This window comes from Narcine bancroftii, chromosome 2 (assembly GCF_036971445.1).
Source record: "Narcine bancroftii isolate sNarBan1 chromosome 2, sNarBan1.hap1, whole genome shotgun sequence".
Classification (NCBI taxonomy): Eukaryota; Metazoa; Chordata; class Chondrichthyes; order Torpediniformes; family Narcinidae; genus Narcine; species Narcine bancroftii.
Window position 1 is genome coordinate 77,596,955 of NC_091470.1, and position 24,406 is coordinate 77,621,360.

General features: G+C 40.7%; 1 protein-coding gene across 6 annotated transcripts in view; it reads left to right on the plus strand.

Moving 5' to 3' along the window:
* Nucleotides 1-341: 341 nt before the first annotated feature.
* mgaa (MAX dimerization protein MGA a) overlaps nucleotides 342-24,406 on the plus strand; it is a 123,591-nt gene continuing 99,526 nt past the window's right edge. For 4 of the 6 annotated variants that reach the window (XM_069917166.1, XM_069917170.1, XM_069917171.1 and 1 more), the window contains exons 1-2: nucleotides 342-493; nucleotides 19,245-20,455. In XM_069917166.1, coding sequence (XP_069773267.1) covers nucleotides 19,341-20,455 — 1,115 coding nt within the window. In that variant the 5' untranslated portion in view covers nucleotides 342-493; nucleotides 19,245-19,340. Of the gene's footprint in view, nucleotides 542-17,293; nucleotides 17,414-19,244; nucleotides 20,456-24,406 lie in introns of those variants that run through there. The other 2 variants (XM_069917167.1, XM_069917168.1) reach the window with 2 other exon arrangements.

Below are 24,406 nucleotides of genomic sequence, written 5' to 3' on the forward strand. Positions count from 1 at the left end.
TGCCTTTCTTCTCGCCGAAACCCCCGCGTAGGCTCCATCTGCGCCTGAGCGTTGCCCGCTTTTTGCACCGAGTTCCCGCGAACTCTTCCCCCACCCCCCTCCCCTGCACGGAGTCCCTGCCGGTGACGCGTGTTCGGACAAGAGCCCCCACCCCAGCCGCCTCCTGCAGGCGGAAACAAACCCCCCCCCTCCCCTCTCTCTCTCTCTCTCCCCGCGCGCATGCTCTGCTGCAGGCGAAGGGGAGCGAGCGGCGTGGTGGGAGTGGAATGTGGACCGGCGACTCGAGGAGGGATCGCAAACGTTGTCGGGAGCCGAGCGGCTGGCGCATGCCCGGTAGCATTGACAGCGTCAGTGCGCACGCATGTTCGAGCCGTTAGGTCACACGCAGAATGTCGGAGCGGAAGAAAGGCACCCGGGGCCGCGTAATTAAAGCTCAAAGATAACACCCCCCCTCCTTGATCTGACCGCCAAGGGGACCGTCGATCCCGACGAGGTGCGGCTGCTTTTTTTTGCGTTTGCATCCCTTAGACCAGCGTGTGAGGTGGGCACGCGCGCGCCTGGCCGGCCCTGCGATTTTCACACGCGCGCCTGGCGCCATAACTCGCGCGGCCGCGGCTCCTCCTCCGCCTTCCCCGAGGTGCAACGGCGGGCGGCCCGGCAACGGGAGCGGGCGGCCCGCACGTGACTGCAATGGCGGACGGGAGGGAAATGAGGCGGCGTCCACCTGCAAGGAGGGCGGAATCCGCCGTCTAAACGGCGGCGGCGACTGTCAGCCGCAAACCAGGGGCGACGAAAGGAGGGGCCCGGCGTGGTAGGGAGGAGTATTCGAATGGCCGGGGGTTAGTATTGGGGGAGGAGTTGGTGAGTTGAAGAATTTAGCACCTGGAGGCCACCGCCCTTCCACAACGGGGGAACTCTGGGAGCCATGTGAGCGGCCCTCCCTCTCCGGAGGGTTCCGGGCGTCTTCCTCGCAGTAACCCCACCCAGAAGCAACCCGCCCGCCCTCGGGAGGGAGGCGGCGTGGCTTTTGGGAAGCATTCGTCCCGCACCCTTCAAAGCCTGGAGAAGCATCGAGGCACCGTGGTTTTAAAAAAGGTTGCACCCATCGGCGGAGGTATTTGAGCACCCGTTCCGAGGATTATCGATGGCCGTGGGTTTGCAGGAGGACGAGAGCGGCGGCCCTTTTTCGCGCGAAGTGGGGGGGGGGGGGGAGATGGGGGGGAGATGGGGGGGGGTAAGTCTCATGTTTAAAGTTTAACGCGTGGATTTCACGTTGCAAACATGCACGAGAACGCGTTTCGTGTGAACTCGGGAGGAGGCACCTGATGTGTCGTTTGACTATTGTACGTCGCTGATTACTTGTTTTTTTTTAAGCCACGTAGTATGTACGCGGCGACAGCTGATTAAAACAAAGCGGGAAGATGCACAGACGAAAAGTTTGGCATCGTCTGCAGTTGTAAATAAGTCGAGGGAGGTCTTCAGTCTCCCGGATTAAACGAGAACCGGTCAATTGCAGTGCAGATGGAAATAGGGGAAATCTGGGCGTGACGTGAGAGTCCGGGTGTAATAATACGGCCGCACTTTTCCTTCGGGCACGTGTGCTCGCATGCCAGCGGCAGCGCATTGTTACTAACGAAAAGACACTCAACCCCCGTTTTAAACCCCGACTTTATTTCGAGCTGGCAAATTTATCTTGTCATTCTCCGGGGAAGGCCCGCGTCTTGGCATTATTGCCTGCGGTTTTTTTTTACTGACGGGGGTTTGATGGTCTCGGAGCTTTGCTGTTGGTGAATACTTGTTTGGTTCCCCAGCCCCCTTCCCCAAATTAAAGTTGAACGCCGAGCCGGAGGCGGCTTGGCCAGTGGTAGTGAGATCCTGGATTCGGCCGGGGAGTTCCGGCTCCGAGGTTGTTTGAATGATAGGCTTCAAGTGGCCCATTGTGCTCCCGCACTCTCCAGGATCAGTGGATCGGGAGGAGATGGGGCTTCTGATTTCCTCCCCCACCAAAAAAAACAATGTCGTCAAGTCGGTGGCCGCTCGGCCGCCTAGCCGCCCCTTTCACTTTGATTCGACTGGGGGTGGGGGGAGATCGGGGCGGAGAGATGGCTGGTCGTAGCTGAAATATTAGCCATGGAAGGGGATATTGAAGCTCCGAGATCGAGGAAGGCGCCAAATCGGATCGGGAAGCTCGATTGCAGCAGCCTGGGGCGGCAACAGTTCCACGTTCACGTGGTCATCAGGAAGCGGTGCTGCTCCGTTCACCGAATATCACGGCAGATGCGCTCCGGGCAGAAGGCCCGCATCGACCTATTTATCTTTATTTAGCCGGAAACCGATCCAGCAGGCTTTCAGTTGTTGCGAAGAGCGGCAGAGTCCAACCTTCCAAAGCTAGGCAAGATACATCGAACCGCTTTACCTTTCTATCGTTCAGCTCCCCTTCCTAGGGTCAATGCAGGAATCCACATGTTTCCTCTGATCCTCGCAATAACAATCGGTGTCTGTTAAACTAACCCAGGGATCCAACTTTACACCATGGACAGTAGGTATTTACTCATTGAGGATAATCAGAAATCTTTTTATATGGATATGCAAAATTGAGTTCAGGTGGTTTAGAATTTGGGGAAATCTGAACAGACGTAACCCTGCCAATAGAAAGGCACATTTAGATTTAATCTGAAAGTTGTTTAATATGTGATACTTTACTTATTGTATATGTATGAAATGAATTGATCAATTCCCCTATATAGCAGAAATGCCATTTATCAGATAAGATTTTTTTAAACATTATAATACTGTTTTAACAATCCAGATTTTTAGCTGGCCATTTAGAGAAAGGGAGATTGTATGTAGTTGTTCACTTTTCTATTTCTCATTGGTAAGTTTTATATTTTGCATTATTAAAAGATGAAGACGAATGTTTTAGATTGAGTGGATTGAGCATAAAAGTAGCAATGCATTTGGTGAGGAAAAACAAGTGGGGGGGGGGAACAAAATGGATTTGTTTGTAGCAGGACAAGTAGGTGAGGTTAAGCACATCATATACAGAACTTGCCTTCGTGTGATCACCAAATAAAGAACCTGTGCTGCAAGTAAACTATTGATTGGCAAGAGCACGTTCTGGTCACCATATAAGAAGGATGTGCTAACACTGGAAGAAATCAGTTGGTGATTTAATGGAGGTGTATAAAATTATAAACACTCCAGGTAGGGTAAAATGAGAGTATATATTTTCTAAAGTCAATAACATTGTTTTGAGAGCAAGTTAATTGGTAAAAAGATTAGAGGACAGATGAGTGAAAATTTCACTCAAATGTGTGGTGAAGATTTGGATAACATTGACTGAAAGGATTATGAAACAAAAACTCCCACTGTATATAAAAATAAATACTTGGATGGTCATGTAACCTGCAGGGCGATGCATCAAATGTTGGATCATGGATTTCACTTGAGGTTTATCATAGGTCAATGAGAAAAGGCTTTAAGTGCACCTGGAGTATCACTTAGTTGTTAGATTATATTGATGCCCTTTTATTCTGGTTATGTCCTCTTGTCTTCGGCTCTTCCACCATGGGAAACAATCTTTCTATATCTACTCTGTCCATGAATGAGATGACCCCTCAATCTAAGTTCCAATAAATACTGGCCAAGAGCTGTCAAATGCTCTTCACATGATGACCACCAGTTCAATCCTGAAATCATCTGAGTGAATCTCCTTTATAACCTCTCAAATGTCAGCACATCTAAAACAGCCTGAAACTGTTCACAATACTTCAAGTGAGATCTCACCAGTGCCAGAGTGGGTGGTGTGTGCTTTATGGAACCCTGGATAAACAATGAAATCTGGAACCCAAGAGCCAGATCCCAGGCATTTAAGTCTGGAGATCCAGAACATTGTACAAGTAGCAGGAACAACCTACGAAAGCTAGTGAAGTTGAGATTCCAGATGAAAATGGAAACAATGAAGGATACATGACAACTGTAACAGGGATTAAATGACCTAACCTGCTAGAAAACCAAATTGAATGAAGTGGGAGACAACAAAGCTTCACTCCCATGTGAACTCGCTGATGTCTATTTCTGATTTGACCACCAGAGCAAGGGCTAGCCACTTTGTAACCCCATGTTCCTTGATGACTCTTTACTGTCAGTATCTGAGGATGATATGTGGACTACCTTCAGGAAATGAACCCAAGCAAAGCATTCGGTCTTGATAGAGTATTCAACCGAGCACTGAAAACCTGTGCTGACCACTTGGCAATATATTCAGCAAGGCATAGTTACCCACCTATTTCAAACAGGCCTCAATTGTACCTGTGCCCATGAAGAGTGTGCAACCTGTCTAAATGACTACTGACCTGTGGCACTTGCATCCACAGAGATTAAATGTTTTGAGAGGCTGGAGTTAAAATATATCAGCTCCTGTCTGAGCAGCATCTCTTCCATTTTGCCTACTGCAGCAACATCTCTATTGCAGATTCCATTTCAAAGGCCTGGAACACCTGGTCAGCAAAGATACATATATCAGGATGCTCTTTATTGACTACAACACTGTCATCCCCTCAGAACTGATCAATAAACTCCAAGATCTGGACCTCAATACCCCACTGTGTAATTAGATCCTGGATCAGTGAGGATTGGTAAGAACATTTGGGGTAGCACAGTTAGCAGTTAGGGCAATGACTTTACAGTGCCAGCAATTGAGACCAGGCCAGGGTCCTCGTCCCGGTCTGTTTGTAAGGAGTTTGTACGTTTTCCCTGTATCTGCATGGGTTTTCTCCGGGGTCTCTGCTTTCCTCTCATCATTCAAAAAGTCCCATGAGTGTAAATAGAGTGTAAATTGGGCAGCAAGGACTCATGAGCTGAAATACACTGTTATCGTGCTGTATGTCTTTTTTTTTTAAATTAAACATCTCCATCAGTACTTGACAACTACAATGCTCTGCTCTACTTATTTTACATCTATGACTGTGTGGCTCGTTACAACATTAACCAATTTTTTTTGATAATATCATGGTAGTGGGTTGTATAATGGGGGGTGATGAGTCTGCATGCAGGAGGGAGATTGCAAACTTGGCTGAATGGTGGAATGACGTACTAACAACAATATGGTACTCAATGTCACCAAAATCAAGGAGTTGATTTTGCATATCAGGAGAAGAAAATCAAAGGTGTGTGATCCATTCAGGGAATACAGGTGGAGATGGTGAACAAATATAAATTCCTGGGAGTCACTATTTAAGAGGACCTTTCCTGGACCAACACATGAATGTCATTGTGAAAAAGCACATCAGTTCCTCTACTTTCTCATGAGTTTGCAGAGGTTTGCTATAACATCAAAAACCTTGGAAAACTTCTACAGATGTGTAATAGAAATTGTGCTGACCAGCTGCATCATGGCCTGTATGGTCCACCAATACCACTGAGTGGGAAGCCCTGCAAAAGGCAATGGTCACAACTCATAGGCAAAACTCTCTCCACCAAAATGCAATCAGGCTTGTTTAAGGGCTCTTACTTTGCATGTTATTATTGAATTTTTTTTTTTGCATTGCTCATTTTGTTGGTACTTTCTCCTTGTTTGCATTTCTCTTTTTTGTATACTTACCTTTTTTAAACTCTCAAATAAGCAGAAATTCTGCCTGACCTGCAGGGTAAAAGAATCTCAAGGTTGTATGTGATGTCATATATGTACTCTGACAATAAATCTGAACTTTGTATACTTGCAGTAGGCTGTTGTGCAGAGGGATTTGAGTGTGCATGAAGTAAGGGTGCAGAGGCATCAGGTAATCAAGAAGGCAAATGGAATATTGGCCTTCATTTGCTGGAGGGATTGAATTTAAGAGTAGGGAGGTTCTACTGCAACTGTACAGGAGGGGCTGCACCTGGAGTACTATGCAGGTCTCGTCTGGTCTATACTGGCTTTGGAGGGATAGCAGAGGAGTTTCACCAGGATAAGGTGGGGGGATGCCTATAAGAAGAGATTGAGTTAAGGGAACTGAACGCAATAGAATTCAGAAAAATGAGAGATCTTTTAGCAACAAAAGGAATGAAAGGAATGGACAATATTGAGGCAGGAAAGCTATTTCCATTGGTAGCTGAAACTCTAGGGTTCATAGCCTCCAGATTTGGATGAGTAGATTTTGGGATGGAGATGAGGAGGAACTGCTTTTCTCATATAGTGACTGTGGAATTCCATGCTACCTTAATATACTTAAGACAATTCTTCTCCATGGAGAACTAAATGTGGCTGATAGTGACATCTTGAGCGACAGGCTATGCTGAGGAATACTGTGAACATTGGTGATACTTCTGCAAAGGCTTCACGGAGAAAGGCCAAGAGCATGGAGCCTCTCACCATTTCACACAGATTCTGTAAAATACATAACTCCCTGACATTGATGGTGAGAGGAAATAAAACATTGTTCTCACAATGATATTGTTTAAAACTTGCAAGTCAATGGAATAATAGTTCTTGTACTGTAAATGGTGACATACATATTTGTAATTTTTATGAATAACAGATATTTTAGGGTAAGTTAAGAAATGAGAAAGGGAGAAAAAGGTAGAGAAATTATTCACTTCCCTATGAAGTAATCAAAATGGTATTTGTGCTAGTAGAAACTACAACTAAATAAAATGGGCAGCACAGTGGTGGAACAGTTATTGCTGCTGCACAACTCTGGAATCCTGGGTTCAACCCTGACCTCTGCTGTCTGTCTGGAGTTTTGCATATTCTCCATGGGTTTCACCTGGATACTCCAGTTTCCACTCACATCCTAAAATATTGTATTTTGCCTTCTTGCTTAGGTGGGTGGCAGACAAGTTGCAGGAGCAATTGTTGATTTATTGCAGGGAATACATGCTAGTGAAATAAGTGCAGGAATAGAACTGAAAGGATTGCTTTGAGAGACAGAATAGACTTGATGGGCTTATAGGTACTGGTAAATATAAATAATGAGATGATATTGCAACATTTTATTTTTCCACAATTTATTTTCTAAATTTTAGAATAAAATAATCTAGGAATGATTGCACTTTAGAATTTGTACTCAGATGATTTGTATGTGTGTAGAACTAATAGAAAATTATTGAGATTTAGTTTATCTCAGAAAAATAATTAACATTGAGGAATTAAATGTATTCCATTAGTCAATATTAGGTATAATTAGAACACTTGGTATGAAGATGAAGCAGTTTATAATTGCATTGGAGATTTGATAACCTCTGGATTTTTAATTCAATATGGGACATGGATGACACTGACCATTCAATTTCTGATATGTTTTTGAGGTTGGTGATAAGTTGTCTTGAACGGCTCCAATCCATCTTGTATATACGACCACTGCGTAGATGGTATCAGGATTTTGACCCAGTGTCACTGACACAAATTGATTATATTTCTAGGTGATCATTGTTTGTCCCTTCAACTTCCAAGTGTTGGCAGAGCCACATGACTACTGTCCTTGAATTGTGGTGTAAGGGATGCTTTCAAAAATGCTCATCATGTTGCAGCAGTGCATTTTGCATATAATGCATACTGAAATCGTGCTGCAGCAGTGGTAGAGTAAGTGGATATTGAGTAGATACCATTGTAAGCCATGTGGCTGTAGCTTCTGGCAATGGTACGTGCAAGCAGTTCACTGATAATGTTCATTCAGCAAATTTACACTTCTTCCACCAAATAGATGTTGTTTTAGAAATATTGATACTTTTGTAAATGGCATCAACATCTAATTGGATTTTGTTGGTGTTTGGAAGTTTGAAATGATTGAACTGTGAGCAGCCCCTGGGCTGAAAATGTCTGACTTACGAACAATCTGCAGTTAAGAACCGACAAGCTGGCATGTCATGTACTTCTGGTTCTAAAGGAGCTCGCTTTCCTTTGGCTCCTTGCCTTGTTGATCGTCAGACGGCCAGTGACGCTGTCCACTGTCAGGTTATGCCATAAGTGGGCTGGACAAAGCATTGGGGGGGCGGGGGGGGGGGGAGAAGAAGCAGTGTGCGCCATCGTGCTGCCTAGCAAAACAGCTGCTGCTCAGCACTGCAAAATGGGAGCAGTGAGGCCTTGCAGCACAATTGCTCCACCGAGGAGGGAGGGGAGAAGAAGCAGTGTGTATCATCGCGATGTCCTGCAGAATGGCCACCACTTGGCTGTAAAGTGTGATTGCGCCAATGAGGAAGGAGGGGGGAAGAAGAATCAGTGTGCGTCTTTGCGATGCCCTGCAAAATGGCCACTGCTCACTCTCAAAATGGCCACTGCTTGGCCTTAAATTGCTATTGCATTGTATTATCACCTGTATAAATATTATACACAGCATTATTATGTTTAATGTTTTAGTATATTAGGAAGCATTTTAAATTCATATGAAGGTAAAATATATAGTACAACTCCGATTATCCAAAATCAGATTCTTTGAAATCCTCATTTATCTGAAGTTTTTAAAATTTACTGCCTTGTTGCACTCACCCCCATTGTCATGAAGTGCTTTGAGAGGCTCCTCATGTGGCACATCAAGCTCCTGCTGCCCAGTCAATGGACCCCCTGCAGATCACATACAGATCAAACCACTCTATGGACAATGCAATCAACACTGCCCTCCATTTAGCCTCATCTACCTGGAAAATAAGGACTCATATGCTCGAATGCTGTTTATTGACTTCAGTTCAGCGTTCAGCACAATCGTACCTCAGTCCCTGATGAGGAAGTTGAGCCTGCTGGGTCGAAACACCTCCCTCTGCGTTTGGATTCTTGACTTCTTGTCGTGGAGACCCCAGGCAATCCAGCTCGGTAATAGGATCTCCAAGAGCATGGGGACCCCCAGGACTGTGTGCTGAGTCCACGGCTGTTCACTCTGCTGATCCATGACTGTGCAGCTAAACGCAGCTTGAATCACAACATCAATTTTGCTGACAACACAACTGTGGTGGGCCTGATCAGTAAGAATGAGGAATCAGCGTACAGAGATGAAGTACCAACGCTAACAGACTGGTGCACAGCCAACAACCTGTATCTGAACGTTAATAAAACAAGAGGCCCGGGAGGGAAGTTAATAAAACAGGAGACCATTGACATCTAAACCGTTGAGGGTCATCAAGAGTGTTGAGTTCCTTGGAGTGCACTTGGTGGAGAATCTCACTTGGTCCCTTAACACCAGCTCTATAGCCAAGAAAGCCCGGCAGTGCCTCTACTTACAATTTTTTTTCTCATCTGCTTCTTGTTGTATTTGGAAAGAAGCTTTTTCATCTCCTCTGGAGATCGACAGAGCACACCGTTCATTGTTACCAAAGGCTGCACCTGGACAGAAGCTGCATTCAATTGTTATTCGACTGCGTCGATATCAAAGGAGCTTTTAATTCATGAAGCCTGTCGGAGAGGAAAACTTGACTATTGTGATCAGCAGATTAGGATCCTTGAAAATTACTGTCCAGAAATTGAGTCAGCACGTTGTGTATAAAGAAATGATGCCAGAGTTGCATAGTTTGAAGCTGAAACCTTCTCTGCTATATCCTGCTCATCTCAGTATTACTCTTTCTAACGGCCAAAAGAAATGGCAGGGCTCAGTTGATGTTGCTCGGGAATACATTATCAAGCACTCTCTTACATCTCACCCTGTGTGATGATTAAAGCTGATAATTTATTACTTTGAAAGTCTTAATATTTGTTTTATAGTATTTGCAGGGAGAGGACTGTTTGCTTTGTCTTTAGTTTAGAATGCATTATGAATTGTATTTACATAAACATTTATTCTCATAATTAATTTACTGTATTAATATTTTAAGAAGAATAATTAGACTCTTGCATCCTTTTTAAAGAAAAAGATTAAAAATTAATGTGAGTTTCAGTATATGCTATTTAGAATTCTGAGTTTTAATTGTTTTTCCTTTTGCTGTACTGTGATGTCGTCTAAATAAGATTTTGTAGCCGACCACTACAAAGAAACACACACACACACACACACACACACACACACACACACACACACACACACACACACACACACACACACACACGTGGCAGGTTAAGCTCACTCACTTTATTCGGGCTGGAAAGGCTACTTTTAAACTGTTCAAGTTACCGTCTTTTTTTGCTAATTGAGTCATCCACATGAATAACAATAGTGGGCAGGAACATCCATGCATATGAATGCCCTTCCCCAGCCTGTTACTGCTGAGTTAGCTGGGTAGCTTGACCAACATCATTTTAGGGCTGTTGGTCTGATGCTGCCCCAGCTTCTACCCCCGCCGGTTTGTTGTCCTGGGAGTCGCTTTAGCAATCTCTGTCTGCGTCTGCTGCCAGGCGATGTGCTGGCCCGATCTCCGCAATTGAGGGCCGCCACAATTTCTTTATTAGTTTCAAGTATTTTGAAGCATTGCGGATATTTATAAAAAGTAATATTTGGGTTTGCTGAGCACAACAGTCTTTGGATTGAAGGGGAAGGGGATAGGTTAGAGTTTTTTTTTAATTTCTTTCACTCTGTTATATTTTTAATTAGTATGTGTTTTGGCCAATCTATTCCATATCTTTGGTTTTCAATTTTTGCTGTCAGACTGCCATCTGGTGTTTGAACATTGTGCTAATGGCACAAGCTCCTACTTTTGGATTGATAGCTATAATGCTAATTTTATTTGTATTAATCAACATTTTTTTTATTGATGGAAAAATATAGCTAAATCAATTTTCTTAACTGGAATGGGAAGGGCCTGAACCCACTGGTGAAATGGAGGAAAGTATTTTCACATTTAAAACAGTTTAAAGTTACAATTTCCATTTTACACGTGACACATTCGTAGTTGTGATGCCTCTTGGCACAGTGGAGCGGGCAGCATGATTATTCTTCCTTTTAGGTTAAAGCTAGGGCTGTTTTGATTCTTTTTTAATCTTATTAAACATAAGTAAACAATACATGAAAATAGAATGCAGAATTCAATAGTAAAAACAGAAACCTCAGTATATTGTATTACATAATACAACATATAACATATTGAACAATATCCCTTTCTCCTCAATTTGGAATATTTCAAAAAAGAAAAAAATTTGTTAAAACCCCATCTAACCTATGAGGAGGGGTTTTGATTGTTATCAATCAAAACATTCCATATGTTAAGCACAATATAGTATCAGACATAAATGGTCAATACATTATTGTCTCAGGAAAATTGTACAACAAAATGGTAGTTTTACTAATGTTTTTGCTCCTAATGTAGACAATGTGGGCTTTTTTTAACCACTTTTTTTCTTTGCTGGACTTGAGTCGAAACTCTCTAGTCCTAGTTGGGAATTTTAATTTTTGGTTAGACCCTGTTGTAGATTGTTCATCTGTTATTCCTGCCACATTAATTAAGTCTGCCTCTTTAATTCATTATTTTTTTTAAATCAGATTATGATATTTCTGATGTTTAGTGTTTTTTTTATCCTAGCAAGGAGTATTCTTTTTTCACATGCTCATCATACTTTTTCATCGATTGATTATTTTTAAAATTGATAATCAATTACAGTAGTACTCAATTTAAGATCATAATCGGGACTGAAGGATTGGTCATAACTCAGATTGGTTGTAAGTTGGATTCGCATGTCTTAACGAGGTATTAAAGCAATTTTTCAAAAAAATTTTCAACAAATGAACATTTAATGAAGAATCTCAGCATATGTACAGTTTTTAAAATAAATTTGGTTGTATGTGCAGGTGGCCGTAACTTGTGTACATCGTAAGATGAGGACTACCTGTAATCACACTAACTCATTCTTGTGATTACCATAGTGTTGCAATATCAGTTCACCTCCCCCCCATTATATTATCAGTGATCTTTCATAATCTTCCCAATTTTGTGATATTTATGGAAGTGCAGATAACATTTTTGATATTAATGTCTCATTGAAAACATCCATTTTGGTTGTATGGGATACCTTAAAAGCCTTTCTTAGATGACAAATTATTTATTATACTGTTAATTTAAAAAAAGGCAGCCAATAAAGTAATGGTAGAATTACTTAATAAAATAAAACAAATAGATAAACAATATGCTCAAGTTAAAAAATCCAGAATTATATAAAAAGCGAATTGAACTTAAAACTAAATTTGATCTTCTTTCAACATATCCAATTGAATGTCAACTTCTGAAGACCAAGAGTCAGTTTTATGTTCATGATGATAAATCTGGAAAGTTTTTTGCCAACTAATTGAGAGGATTTGGAGCTAAGCAATATATTTATAAGGATAATGGTAACATTACTGCATATCACTTGAAGATTAAATGATACATTTAGAAAATTTTATTCTTGACTTTATATTTCTGAAGGTACAAATGATGAATTTCCTAGATTGTCTAAATATTCCCATGATCTCCTTAGATAATAAAATGAGATTAGATGAGTCTGTATCTCTATATCTCAGAAGGAAATAGTTGCTGCTATTTCCTCATTACAATCTGAAAGTCTCCGGGACCTGATAGGTTTCCAATGGAGTTTTCAAATCATTTTCACATTTGCTCTTGCCTCACTTAGTTATGGTGTTATCCAAGTTGTTCAAACAGGGTAAGCTTCCAAAATCATTTAATGAAGATACAATGGAATGCTCCTCCTCTTGACCAATTTCTTTATTGAATGTCGATGATAAAATTCTAGCTAAAGTTTTGGCCAATAGAATGGAGAATATTTTTACCAATAATTAGTTCTGAAGATCAGAAGGGTTCTTATTAAAAACTTATTCATATTTTAATATACATCGCTTATTGAATATTCTTTATTTGCCCTCTGGTGAGACTCCTAAATATGTTTTTTCACTAGATGCAGAAAAAGTGTTTGATTGGGTAGAAAGGTTGTATTTGTTCATGATCTTAAACATTTTTAATTTTGGTCCTGGTTTCATTACATGAATTAAATTATTGTATTCATGCCCTACTGCTTCAATTCTTACTAACTTATAATAGTCACAATCTTTTAATCTTCAATGTGGCACTAGTCAAAGAAGCCCTTTAAGTCCATTACTTTTTGATTTGGCTATTGAGCCACTAGCAATTGTATTTTGGGGATATGGAGGAAGGAAATTGAGCATAAAGTTTCTCTTCATGCAGATGATCTTTTACTTTTCATTTCAACCCCTGATACCTCCTTAGCCTTCCTTGATGGCATTACTTTCCAATTTAGTCAGTTTTTAAATTTACATAAAAATGAACTTTTTCCCTTTATTACTGTATGTAAGTTCTCTTTTTAAGATTGTTATAAATCAATTCACTTACTTTGGTATGACAATTACAAAGAATCATAATCATCTTTTTATGGAAAATTTCCTTAGTTTGTTAAAGCAAGTGAAAGTCTTTAACTTAATAGTTGCTTTTGTCTATATCTTTAGATGTGGTATTCATTCCATTAAAATGAATATTTTACCCAAATTTTTCAATCAATACTAATTTTCATCCCTAAATCGGTTTTTGATTTTCCTATACTGCCCTTTATATGGAAGGGTAAACACCCTCGTTTAAATTACATTTGCAAAAATATAAAAGAAATGGAGGTATAACGCTACCTAATCTCATATTTTATTATTGGGTGACCAAGATGCATTATTTTATGTTTTGGTCACATTTTTATAATCACAATGACCATCCATTATGGGTAGCAATGGGAATTGAACTCTGCTAAAAAATATTTCCAACTTAGCACTTCTTGGATCTTCACTTCCACTTCCTTTATCAAAGTTCATTGATAATTTTATTGTTAAGTATTCTGTAAGAATGGGTACAGTTTAGAAAACATCTTAGATTTTACAATTTTTCTCTTTCAAGTCCTATTTTATATAATCTTTTTTTTTTCAACCTTCTTTACATGACTTTGTCTTTCAGGAATGGCACAGATCTTTTTATTAACAGCTTTGCGTCATCAAAAAACTTGCTGAAAAGTTTAATTTACCCAGTAATTCTTTAGATATTTGCAAATTAGACACTTTCTTCAATCTTAGATTTCTGATTTATCTGGAGCTCCTGATGTGAACTTTGTGGATGTTTTTTTTTTGTTTCTCGTAAAGGTGTAATATCTATTATTTATGATGTGACTATGTTTGAAACAGGCCTTGTTATTTAAAATTAAAAATGCCTGAGAATGGGATTTAAACTTTTCAATATCAGATGAAGTTTGGGATTAAATTTTTTAATTGGTCAATAACTCATTGTTATGTGATCGTCATTGTTTACTATAATTTAAAGTTGTACATGGGACACACATATCCAAAGTTAAATGATCTAATTTTTATCCAGAAAAAAATTCTTGCTGAGATGACGTAAGACAGGAGAGGCTTCTTTAATTCATATGTTCTGTACTTGCCTGAGACTGGAAAAATACAGGAGAGATGTTTTCCATACTTTTTCTTTAATTATTGTTGTAAATTTAAAGCTGAATCCTTTAGTTGCTCTTTTTGGAACAACAGGAAAGGATGATGCTCTTTTGACTTCAATTAAATATTGAACTCTATCCTTTGCTATCCTTTTAGCTATTACCTAGATGAAAGGATGCTGCCCCGCCCACTCAGTGGCTGAGAGACATTGTTAAAAATGATTCATTATTCAATTGATAATTCGGGTATAAAATTTCAAATGTAGTGGGGGACATTTGTGAGTAATTTTCTTTCTCTTTAATACAATACTTGATCTTTATTTGTTTTTTTTTCTCTGTTTTCATTTTATTATCAAATATGCTTATTATCATACAATGTGGATAGAGTAGGGATGGGGTTTCCGAATCAAAATTTATTGTCATGAAATTTGGTGTTTTGTGGCAGCATCATAGTGCAAACAATCATTATGAACCATCATACAACAATAATATTAAAAGAAATAAAAGTACTAGTGCACAAAAAGTAAGGCAGTGTCTTTTGTTCATTGATTAATCAGGATTCTGGTGGCAGCAGGGAAGAAGCTAACCTTGTGCTGCTGGGTGCTTGTCTTTAGGCTCCTGTATCTTTTCCCCAATGGTAGCAGAGTGAAGAGGGAATGGCCTGGGTGGTGGGGGGTCTTTGAGGATAGAAGCTGCTTTTTTAAGAAACCGCCTCATGCGGATGTCCTCAATGGAGTAGAGTCTGGTGACTATAGCTGCTTTCAGGTGGAATCGCCTGTAGAATCTGGCTCCAGAGCAGGCTGCAAGTGAGTGCGAAGGGATGTTCAGGTGGCAGCGCTGAAGGAGGTGTTCTGCCATCTGAAAGGTCTGAAGCAGGGAGAGGGTCTGTAGCGCAAACACTGGCTCCTGAGTCCGGGCAGGGGAAGCAGTTTGACAGCTCGCCTCCCCGCCGCCTGACGGCTCGCCTCCCCGCCGCCTGACGGCTCGCCTCCCCGCCGCCTGACGGCTCGCCTCCCCGCCGCCTGACGGCTCGCCTCCCCGCCGCCTGACGGCTCGCCTCCCCGACGCCTGACGGCTCGCCTCCCCGACGCCTGACGGCTCGCCTCCCCGACGGCTGCCCCCGGCTTCTGAAGGTCTTGACTCTCTCCACTACTGAGCCCTCAATCTCCTTTGTATTTCTCCCTAATAGGGAGAAAATGAATTTCGGCTGATTTTTTTTCAAAAATATACATGGTAAAATTTTCAATATCACACTATATTAAACTCTTTACAAACAACAGTAAACAAAACAATCCCTAACTCTTTCCCCCCACCCCCCCCCCCCCCATTCCATACATACGAATGCACACCGTCAGAACTTTCATGTCTTTTAAATGTAGAATAGAACTGGGGAAACAACATTTAAACATATATATAATAATTGCATTTATAGTCTTTTTAAAATTACTGCATTTGGGCCCTTATATGGTCCAGGTATGGCTGCCAGATCTTTACAAAAGTTTCATATTTATTCTGTAAAATATATGTGATTTTTTTTTTCCATAGATGCAGTTCATAGCAGTCCATCATGCAATAAGTAGAGGGGAGTTAGACTTCCAAGTGATGGCAATACATTTTTTTTGCTACAGCCAGTGCTATTTTTATAAATGAGATTTGATATTTATTCAATTTGTTGCTTATTTCCATGAAATTACCTAGTAGATATAGCTCTAGGTCACCCATGAAAGCCACTTCTGTTATCCTGGTTGCGAAAATAGCCCCCCCCCCCCCCCCCCCCCCTTCATGCATGACCATGTAGCATATTTTAAAAAATGTTCCTGTCTCAGTCTCACATCTGAAACACATCTCTGATATTTCTGTTTTGGATCTATATAATTTCTGTGGGGTAAGATACAATTTGTGGTTTTTTTAAAATATTGAATCAATCCATTATCTTGTATTTATAATTGATGTCATGCTGTCCTTACCCCAATCTGACCAGTTTCTCTCTGAAATCACTACACCAAGTCCAGCACCCATCTTTCTCAACCTCTGTAATCCTGGTTTTGCACTTTCACTTTGGAGAGCATAGAACATTTTTGTTATAAATTTGGGTGTATTCTGCATCGTGACCATTTAGTCTGTTTCAATCATTTCAGGTGGGGTCAATGTTCACATCTTTTACTTATGAAAAATCTAAGTGGAAGAAAACAGAAGGCAATAAAACATTTTTATGCGGTGGTGCTTGAACTGATATTCCTTTTTTTCTGCACATTCATTAATTTGCTATGTTCTAATTATATGCATTAGTATGGGATTATCTGTCTTTTTTTATAGTGATTTGACATTATATTTATAGATAAAATCCTTTGCTTCTTCCTCCTTCATTGAGTACATTACCATCTGAATCCAAGAGGTGGGTTGTCTTCAATGAAGAAGGCTGCGAGAAATCTAACCTATGCAGCGAAGTAGTATTTTCTTCAAATCTGGAAGTCTAAGTCCTCCCAGACTAGTCCCATGTCAGTTTTTCCATTGCAATTTTTGGTACCTCATTATTCTAAAGTATCCGTCTAATATGATTGTTTAGTAGTTTTTATGTAGTGGAATAGGTGGCAATTGAAAAAGATATGGAGTCTTGGCACCACTTTCATTTTTAACACAACTAACCCATCCTACTAAAGTAATCGGTAAGCCTCTCCATTTCTGTAGGTCCCTTTCATTCTTCCCAATAAGAGAAGCATAATTGAATTTCTACAGATTTTGTAAATTGTTGTCTGTTGCTATTCCAAAGTTTTTTTTATTCCATCTGTCTTCCATTTAAATTTACTTTCTTTTTCGTATCTTTCATATTCAAAATATGTTATTGGCATTGTCTCGCTTATGTCCATATTTTATAACCTGATATTCTTCCATATTTTTCTAGTGTTCCTTGTAATTCTTCCAAAGATTAAGATGGGTCTGATAGGTATAGTAGCACATCGTCATCAAACAGATTAATTTTATGAACATCATGCCTGACTTTATATCCGGATCCCCTCTTGTTATCTCTGCCAGCGGTTCAATCGCTAAAATAAAATGTACTGGTGACGGGAGCATCCCTATCTACTCAAGGTGAACACTGCTGACATCTGATTATTGATTATAGTTTTAGTTTGCAGTTTATGGTATAAAGTTTTAATCCTGTTTATAAATGTTCTGCCTATGCCAAATTTTTAGTGTTTTAAATAGAAAGAGCCATTCCAAATGGTTGAATGCTTTTTATGCATCCAGGAAGACTGTAATACTTGGATTTTGTTTGAATTTTGCTGTGGGTATTCATCTTCCTCAGCCAATAGAGGAATGTCTTCCTTTAACAAATCCTGCTTGATCTGTATGTATCAATTTTAGTAAATATCTTCTTAACCTATTAGTCAATGCTTTGGCTAGTATCTTGTAATCAGCATTTAACAGAGATATTGGTTTATATGACAAAGTTTTTAATGGGTCCCCCATTTTTTGGAAAATCATGGTTGAGAATGATTCCAGGAGGGAATTGTGGATATACCTTAGGATTTCTGTAATTTTTTAAATCATTTAATCTGTTATTTATACATAACACTTCACAGTAACTTCTTGTACTTTTGTTTCTCTTGCTTTAAAATCAAACAAAAATATTTTACAAAGGCAAATAGCGTAAATAGCATTCAGCAGCTGTCAGGAGAGTGCGGGGGCTGTGGGATCGGTGCGGGGGCTGTGGGATCGGTGCGGGGGCTGTGGGATCGGTGCGGGGGCTGTGGGATCGGTGCGGGGGCTGTGGGATCGGTGCGGGGGCTGTGGGATCGGTGCGGGGGCTGTGGGATCGGTGCGGGGGCTGTGGGATCGGTGCGGGGGCTGTGGGATCGGTGCGGGGGCTGTGGGATCGGTGCGGGGGCTGTGGGATCGGTGCGGGGGCTGTGGGATCGGTGCGGGGGCTGTGGGATCGGTGCGGGGGCTGTGGGATCGGTGCGGGGGCTGTGGGATCGGTGCGGGGGCTGTGGGATCGGTGCGGGGGCTGTGGGATCGGTGCGGGGGCTGTGGGATCGGTGCGGGGGCTGTGGGATCGGTGCGGGGGCTGATTGTGGGCTGTTGGAAGAGCGTAGGGCTGTGGGTCTGGGAATGTTCAAAAGTTTTCCTATACAAATGGTAAATGCTTCTTTGCTTTTTGCCATTTTGGCTTACGAAAGGTTTCATAGGAGCACATTACTTTCGGATAGCATGGGATATTTGTATTCCAATATCAGTAATGATGTTGATACAATGTAGAATGCTTGCAGATATGGCTGGTTTCAGATGCTGCAAGCATTGTTTCAAGAATTGTACATGCATTTCTCATATCAGGGATATAAAATTCTGTTTGGAAACATGGAATTGAAGAGGTAAGGCATAGAAGTAATTAATTGCAAAACAGTTCTATATGTAGGGAGCACTTTGATGAACAAGATTTCCATGTTGCTCCTTGTTCCCGGAGTTGAAAACTGGATGCTCATTATTAGTCAACTTGGTGACATAATGCAGTGGCTTTTTTTTTTGCTACTCTTCGGGCAAATACATTTTTTTGACAAGGTTGAAGAAATAAATCTTGAAAATTAAATACAGTGTGCTGATATGACAACCTATGAAAATGGAAGGGATGCATCAAATAACCTGATTGGCTATTGTATATATTTAGAATGACGGATCCAACCAAAAAGAATACAAGTACTTAATATCTTATTTCCTGTAGAAAGGAAATTGATTATCTTTCATTCCCTACCAGAAATATTTAGTGAACAAGATTTATTATGCTGAATTTTGTTCACTTATAGTTAAGAGTTGAAGTTCCTTGGAAACATGAGATTGTGAACTGTTGACCTAAACAGAGAGATTGAGTGCGAGATTCTGTTGAAATTTTAATTGATACTATGTTTTTGTTTGTATCTTGCAGGCTGGCAGAAGGACTTCGCTTGATAATAGTTTTGGATTTCTTTCTTTTATTTCCTCTCTGACTTTCTCTCTCGGATGGTTTTAACCTCAAAAGGATATGGAGAAACAGCAGCTAGTACATACTGAACAAGAGAGCAAAACCCCAGCAAACTGTGGCTCACCTGCAGCATACTTTGTCATTCTCAAGCAAGCTCCTGGCAGTAGTGGCACTGAGCGCAGCATGGTAGTGGCCAAACAAGAACATGGGGGTATCGGTAGTCTTCTAGAAAAAAGAAATAAATTTGTACCAGGGACAGCTGATCATGCATTTAAATGCCATTCTGGCAATGTTTGTGTCACCTTGGAGAACCAGGAAATGTGGAATCAATTTTACAAACATGGCACAGAGATGGTTCTAACAAAACGAGGCCGCCGCATGTTCCCATACTGCAGGTTCTGCATATTGGGCCTGGATCCTTTAAGGAAGTACATTCTGGTCATGGATATTGCTCCTGTTGACAACCACCGTTACAAATGGAATGGTCGGTGGTGGGAAATAAATGGTAAAGCAGAACCTCATGTTCTTGGAAGGGTGTACATTCATCCCAATTCACCTTCCAGTGGGAGCTATTGGATGAGACAGCCTATATCCTTTCATAAATTGAAACTTACCAACAATACTTTAGACCAAGGAGGCCACATTATTCTTCATTCCATGCACCGATATCTGCCGCGTTTGCATATCATCCCTGCAGACAAACTAACTGATGTAATTCCCCTCAATGGCCCAAACGTACACACTTTCACTTTTCCACAGACTGAGTTTGTGGCTGTAACTGCTTATCAGAACATAAAGATAACTCAATTGAAAATAGACTTCAATCCATTTGCAAAGGGTTTTCGAGATGATGGACTGAACAGTAAGCCGATGCGAGAACTGAGGCACCAGGGCAGTGAATCAATGGATGCAGGTTGTAGCGATGATTCTGCCTCTTCCAATAGTGTAGCAGCTGAATCTAACAAATGCTTAAGTATTAAAATTGGAGATCAATTGGAAATTGAGAATGAGGACAAAATAATGCAGGATAATATCCATGCATCTCCAGGCTCAAGTTTTGATGGAGATTTGTATAACACTGATGATGAAGACGAAGGTTGCCTGGAAGATGATGTATCAAAGTTAAATAAACTTGGGACAACAATGAGAAGCATGAAGAAGAGAACAACTGAGAGGTAAGCAAAGAATTTGTAATGAACACAAATTTGCTTAACCTCTTTAATTAACATTGGCAGTTTTCAAATGTGAAAAATGATGGTGGCAAATTTGCTTCCTATACTGGTGACAAATTTCTCAAAAAATTGTGGTCTGTGGCATTCTGCACTTTCTCACTACATGGCAGTTTTATATTCACAGGCACCATTAAAGGTCCCTTGTGTTTCTATATTTCAAATGTTCTGGAAAATGTAGCTCATTTCCGTTAAGAGGAGGAAAGATTAAAACAAGAGGACATGAGTTAAGAATTAAGGGGCAGAGGTTTAGAGGTAACATGAGGGGGAACTTCTTTACTCAGAGAGTGGTAGCTGTGTGGAATGATCTTCCGGGAGAAATAGTGGCGGCGGAGTCAATTGTATTATTTAAGAAAAGGTTGGACAGGTATATGGATGAGAGGAAGATGGAGGGTTATGGGCATTGTGCAGGGAGGTGGGATTAGAAAGGGGTGTTTGGTTCGGTGCGGACTAGAAGGGCCTAATGGCCTGTTTCCGTGCTGTAATTGTTATTATTATTATTATTATCATGTGAAATGGAATTAAGGATGTAACTGTTCTCATTTCAACTGCTCCCACCACCTGAGTATCATTTTCCAAATGGACTTTGTTGCATAGAAATTGCACATAAAAATAATTTTGAACTTGCTTTGAAGTCTTTATGTCCATTTCCCATTGAAGTCCAACCCAATGGGAATTAGACTAGTTACTTCCAGTCATAATTTATCCTAACTGGTTTAATTTCCCTGCATATGATTACATCATCAATATGCATAGCTCACTGCAAATTTTGTTAATCATTTTTGTTGTTAGAATTTACTAAATCTTGAAAAATGAGTAGATTACATTGAAAGATACAATGTATGAATTAATGGACCCCAGTTATTGTTTATAAAAGTTATGTCATGCCTCGTCATTTTTATTGGAGAATATCAGTATCAGGAATATTAGCTGAAGTCCTTGCTGTAGGTCATTAGTCTATTGATCTATGGTCTGATACTGCCTTGGATTGTGGATGCTTTGGGATATCCATGACTGAGGGGGATGATTATTTCTTTTGTTGCCTCTGAAACATACACCATGGTGTGTCCCTTCTCCCTCCCAATCACCCCATCCCCATTGCTCTTCATCTCTAAATTGGCAAGTAGTGAATTATTAAAAAGCACAAGTCCAGTTCCCATTGGTCAGCACAGTGATGTGCTGGCTGGAAACAATGGCGTATCATCACACGAGGGATATCCAATTGCATGTTTGAGCATAATGCAGCTTTTATGAATTATTATAATGTTTTAAAATGTGTGCTACATTAGGCACTGGACTTGCTCTAAACTCGTTTTACATAGAACCTGGTAAGTTAAGACTTGGGTGCTAGAGATGAGGAAAGAATAAGAGGATGGGGAAATAACTTTCCACATGTGAGATGTCAGTAGCAAAAGGATATATTATTCACTGTGCTACTGGATCTTTAAACACTTTTTAGAATGTGATATTCTAAAGCTAATTGGCATCTCTGGTTTAAGAGTTGGAGGCAAACGTGTTGAAATTTGGCGGATTGGGAAGGTAAATGTCTTGGCGCTAGCAGTGAAAGTGCAACATATTAAATCAATTTTAAAATTCTCATGTTACATTTGATAACCTTGGGGTATTGGATACTCTGTTGATTACCTATCATCGTAATCTCAAGTTGTAAAATCACACAAAACAAATGGGACCTTGGGTCAATTGGATTCACACTGACCATCAGCTAGCCATTTACACTCATATTCTGTTAATCCATTTTTTATTGTCCAAATTTTCTCATTAACTACTACCTCCAGATTGTACCACTCTTGTGCACACGAGGGGCATTTTGGAGTGGGCAATTAATCTAAGAACCTACATATCTTTGGAATATGGGAAGAAACGAGCACCCTGAGAAACTCGCATGGTCACATGGAGAATGTGCCATTTCTATGGAAACAGGGCCTGAGGTTCATGTACTGAAAATTGGTAAAACTACCATGGTATTTGGCAAGTATCCAAAAGAAATTTGGTATTCCTTGACTGGAAGTGATTAAAGGAGCACAGGAAATAAACCCAGTTCATATGTGAACAACAGCAGCGACAAATTGCTTTTTTAATATTGCATCCATTGATTGCTTCATCAATTAATTCAGTTGAATAATTTCAACCCAACTTTTGATATGATACCTGAAAAGTGGAGATTTAGCAGGAAGTTGCCTTGATTGGAAAACATGTCATGTGAAGCAAAGTTTACAAAGCTAGAGCTTTTCTCTGAAGCAATGAAGGATGAGGTGACAATATAAGATTATGAAGGGGCCTTGTTAGGGTGGACCGCCAGCATTTTTTACCTAAGGTGATAACAGCAAATACCAGAGTACATCTATTTAAAGTGAGTGAGGAAAGTTTTTAAGAGAGATGTCAGAGGGAAGTGTATTTACACACAGAGTGGTGGGTGTCTGGAATGCATTGCCAGTAGCAGGGGGAGGTGATGGTGGGTGGAACAATAGGAATGCTTCAGAGACTTAGGCACATGGATGGAAGAAAGATAGAGGATGATGGGTGTGAGGTAGGGAAGGATTAGATTGTTTTTGAATAGGTTTGCACAGGTTGGCATGACATTGTGGGCTGAAGGAATCTGTTCTAATTCAGCAGGTTGGCCAGCATCAATTTTAGGGGGTAGGGGGTGGTAAGAAATTGTTGACATTTTCGATCGAAATTATCAAGACTGTAGAGAGGGGAGCTAGTCATTATAAGAAGGTGGGATGGATGAAACAGGCAAGTGGGGACTGGCAAGCAAATATGGAGTGATGGATGAATGACAGAGCATGAAGGATGGGAGTTGGATGACCTCTACAGAATACACCTTTGTTAAATCCAGTCCCCATGTTTTTATTTCTGATGACATAGGAGGTTATTTAATTTCCTGTGATCGACTACAGTATCTCTTGCACGGCCATCAGTTGCAGCACTCATGCTGATTCTCCTGACCTCCACCTAAACCAGTGGCAATCTTTGGGATGTGGAGGAAAACCGATTACAAGAGGTAGTTGGGAGGCAATGTGGGTGGAATCCGCAAGGTCACAGTGAAAATGTGAAAACTACACCTAGGCAGCACTACGAGTCAAAATTGACCCTAGGTTGCTGGAGTCGTGTGTCATTGAGTGTGACCATTATGCCCATCCTCCCACTGTGCCATCACTCTCCTTTTATGCAAGATCATCCACCTGTTCATCAAGGTGGAATGAGTGCTTGTACCTTTCATTTGAGGCCCACACCTCCTCTTCCATTCGTGGCCCCAAACAGCCCTTCCAAGTGAAGCAACGTTTCATTTTGAATATGGAGGGGGGGGTCATTACTTCATTTGGTGCTCTTGCTGTGGTCGCCTTTTGTTGATCTGGATTACTTTCCCATTGTTTGAATTCTGAGACTTTCTGATCTATCCTGCTTCTACCTTTTCTGATTATTTATTTTCCCTTGAAGGGCTCAGGCCTGAAATGTGGGCAATATATCTTTTTCTATTATAGATGCTGAAAAGACTAGCTGAGTTCCTCCAGCATTTCAATATGTTTACTACAATCACAATGTCTGCACCCGAATGTGTTTCACCTGCATCTTTCATTCTGACTCCAATCCGACAATCAAATTCTTTTTTTGCTTCATCTGTTTCCCTTATTTGTAACAAAACATGTTTGACTCCTGGTTTTCATAATTCTTATAATAGGTCACTAAACTGAAATTAAATTGAGCATTTATTTGGAGGAGTAAAAGAAAATAAGAAAAAGGAAATTTGAGCTGGAGTTACATTTTTGCATACAAGGGTAAATTGAGGGTTATGGGGAAAAAAAGTCTGGGAGGTGGATCAGAGTCTGTTGTATTTCCTAAATTCCCTAGTTTCCATGGTCTTCTCCAATTGCA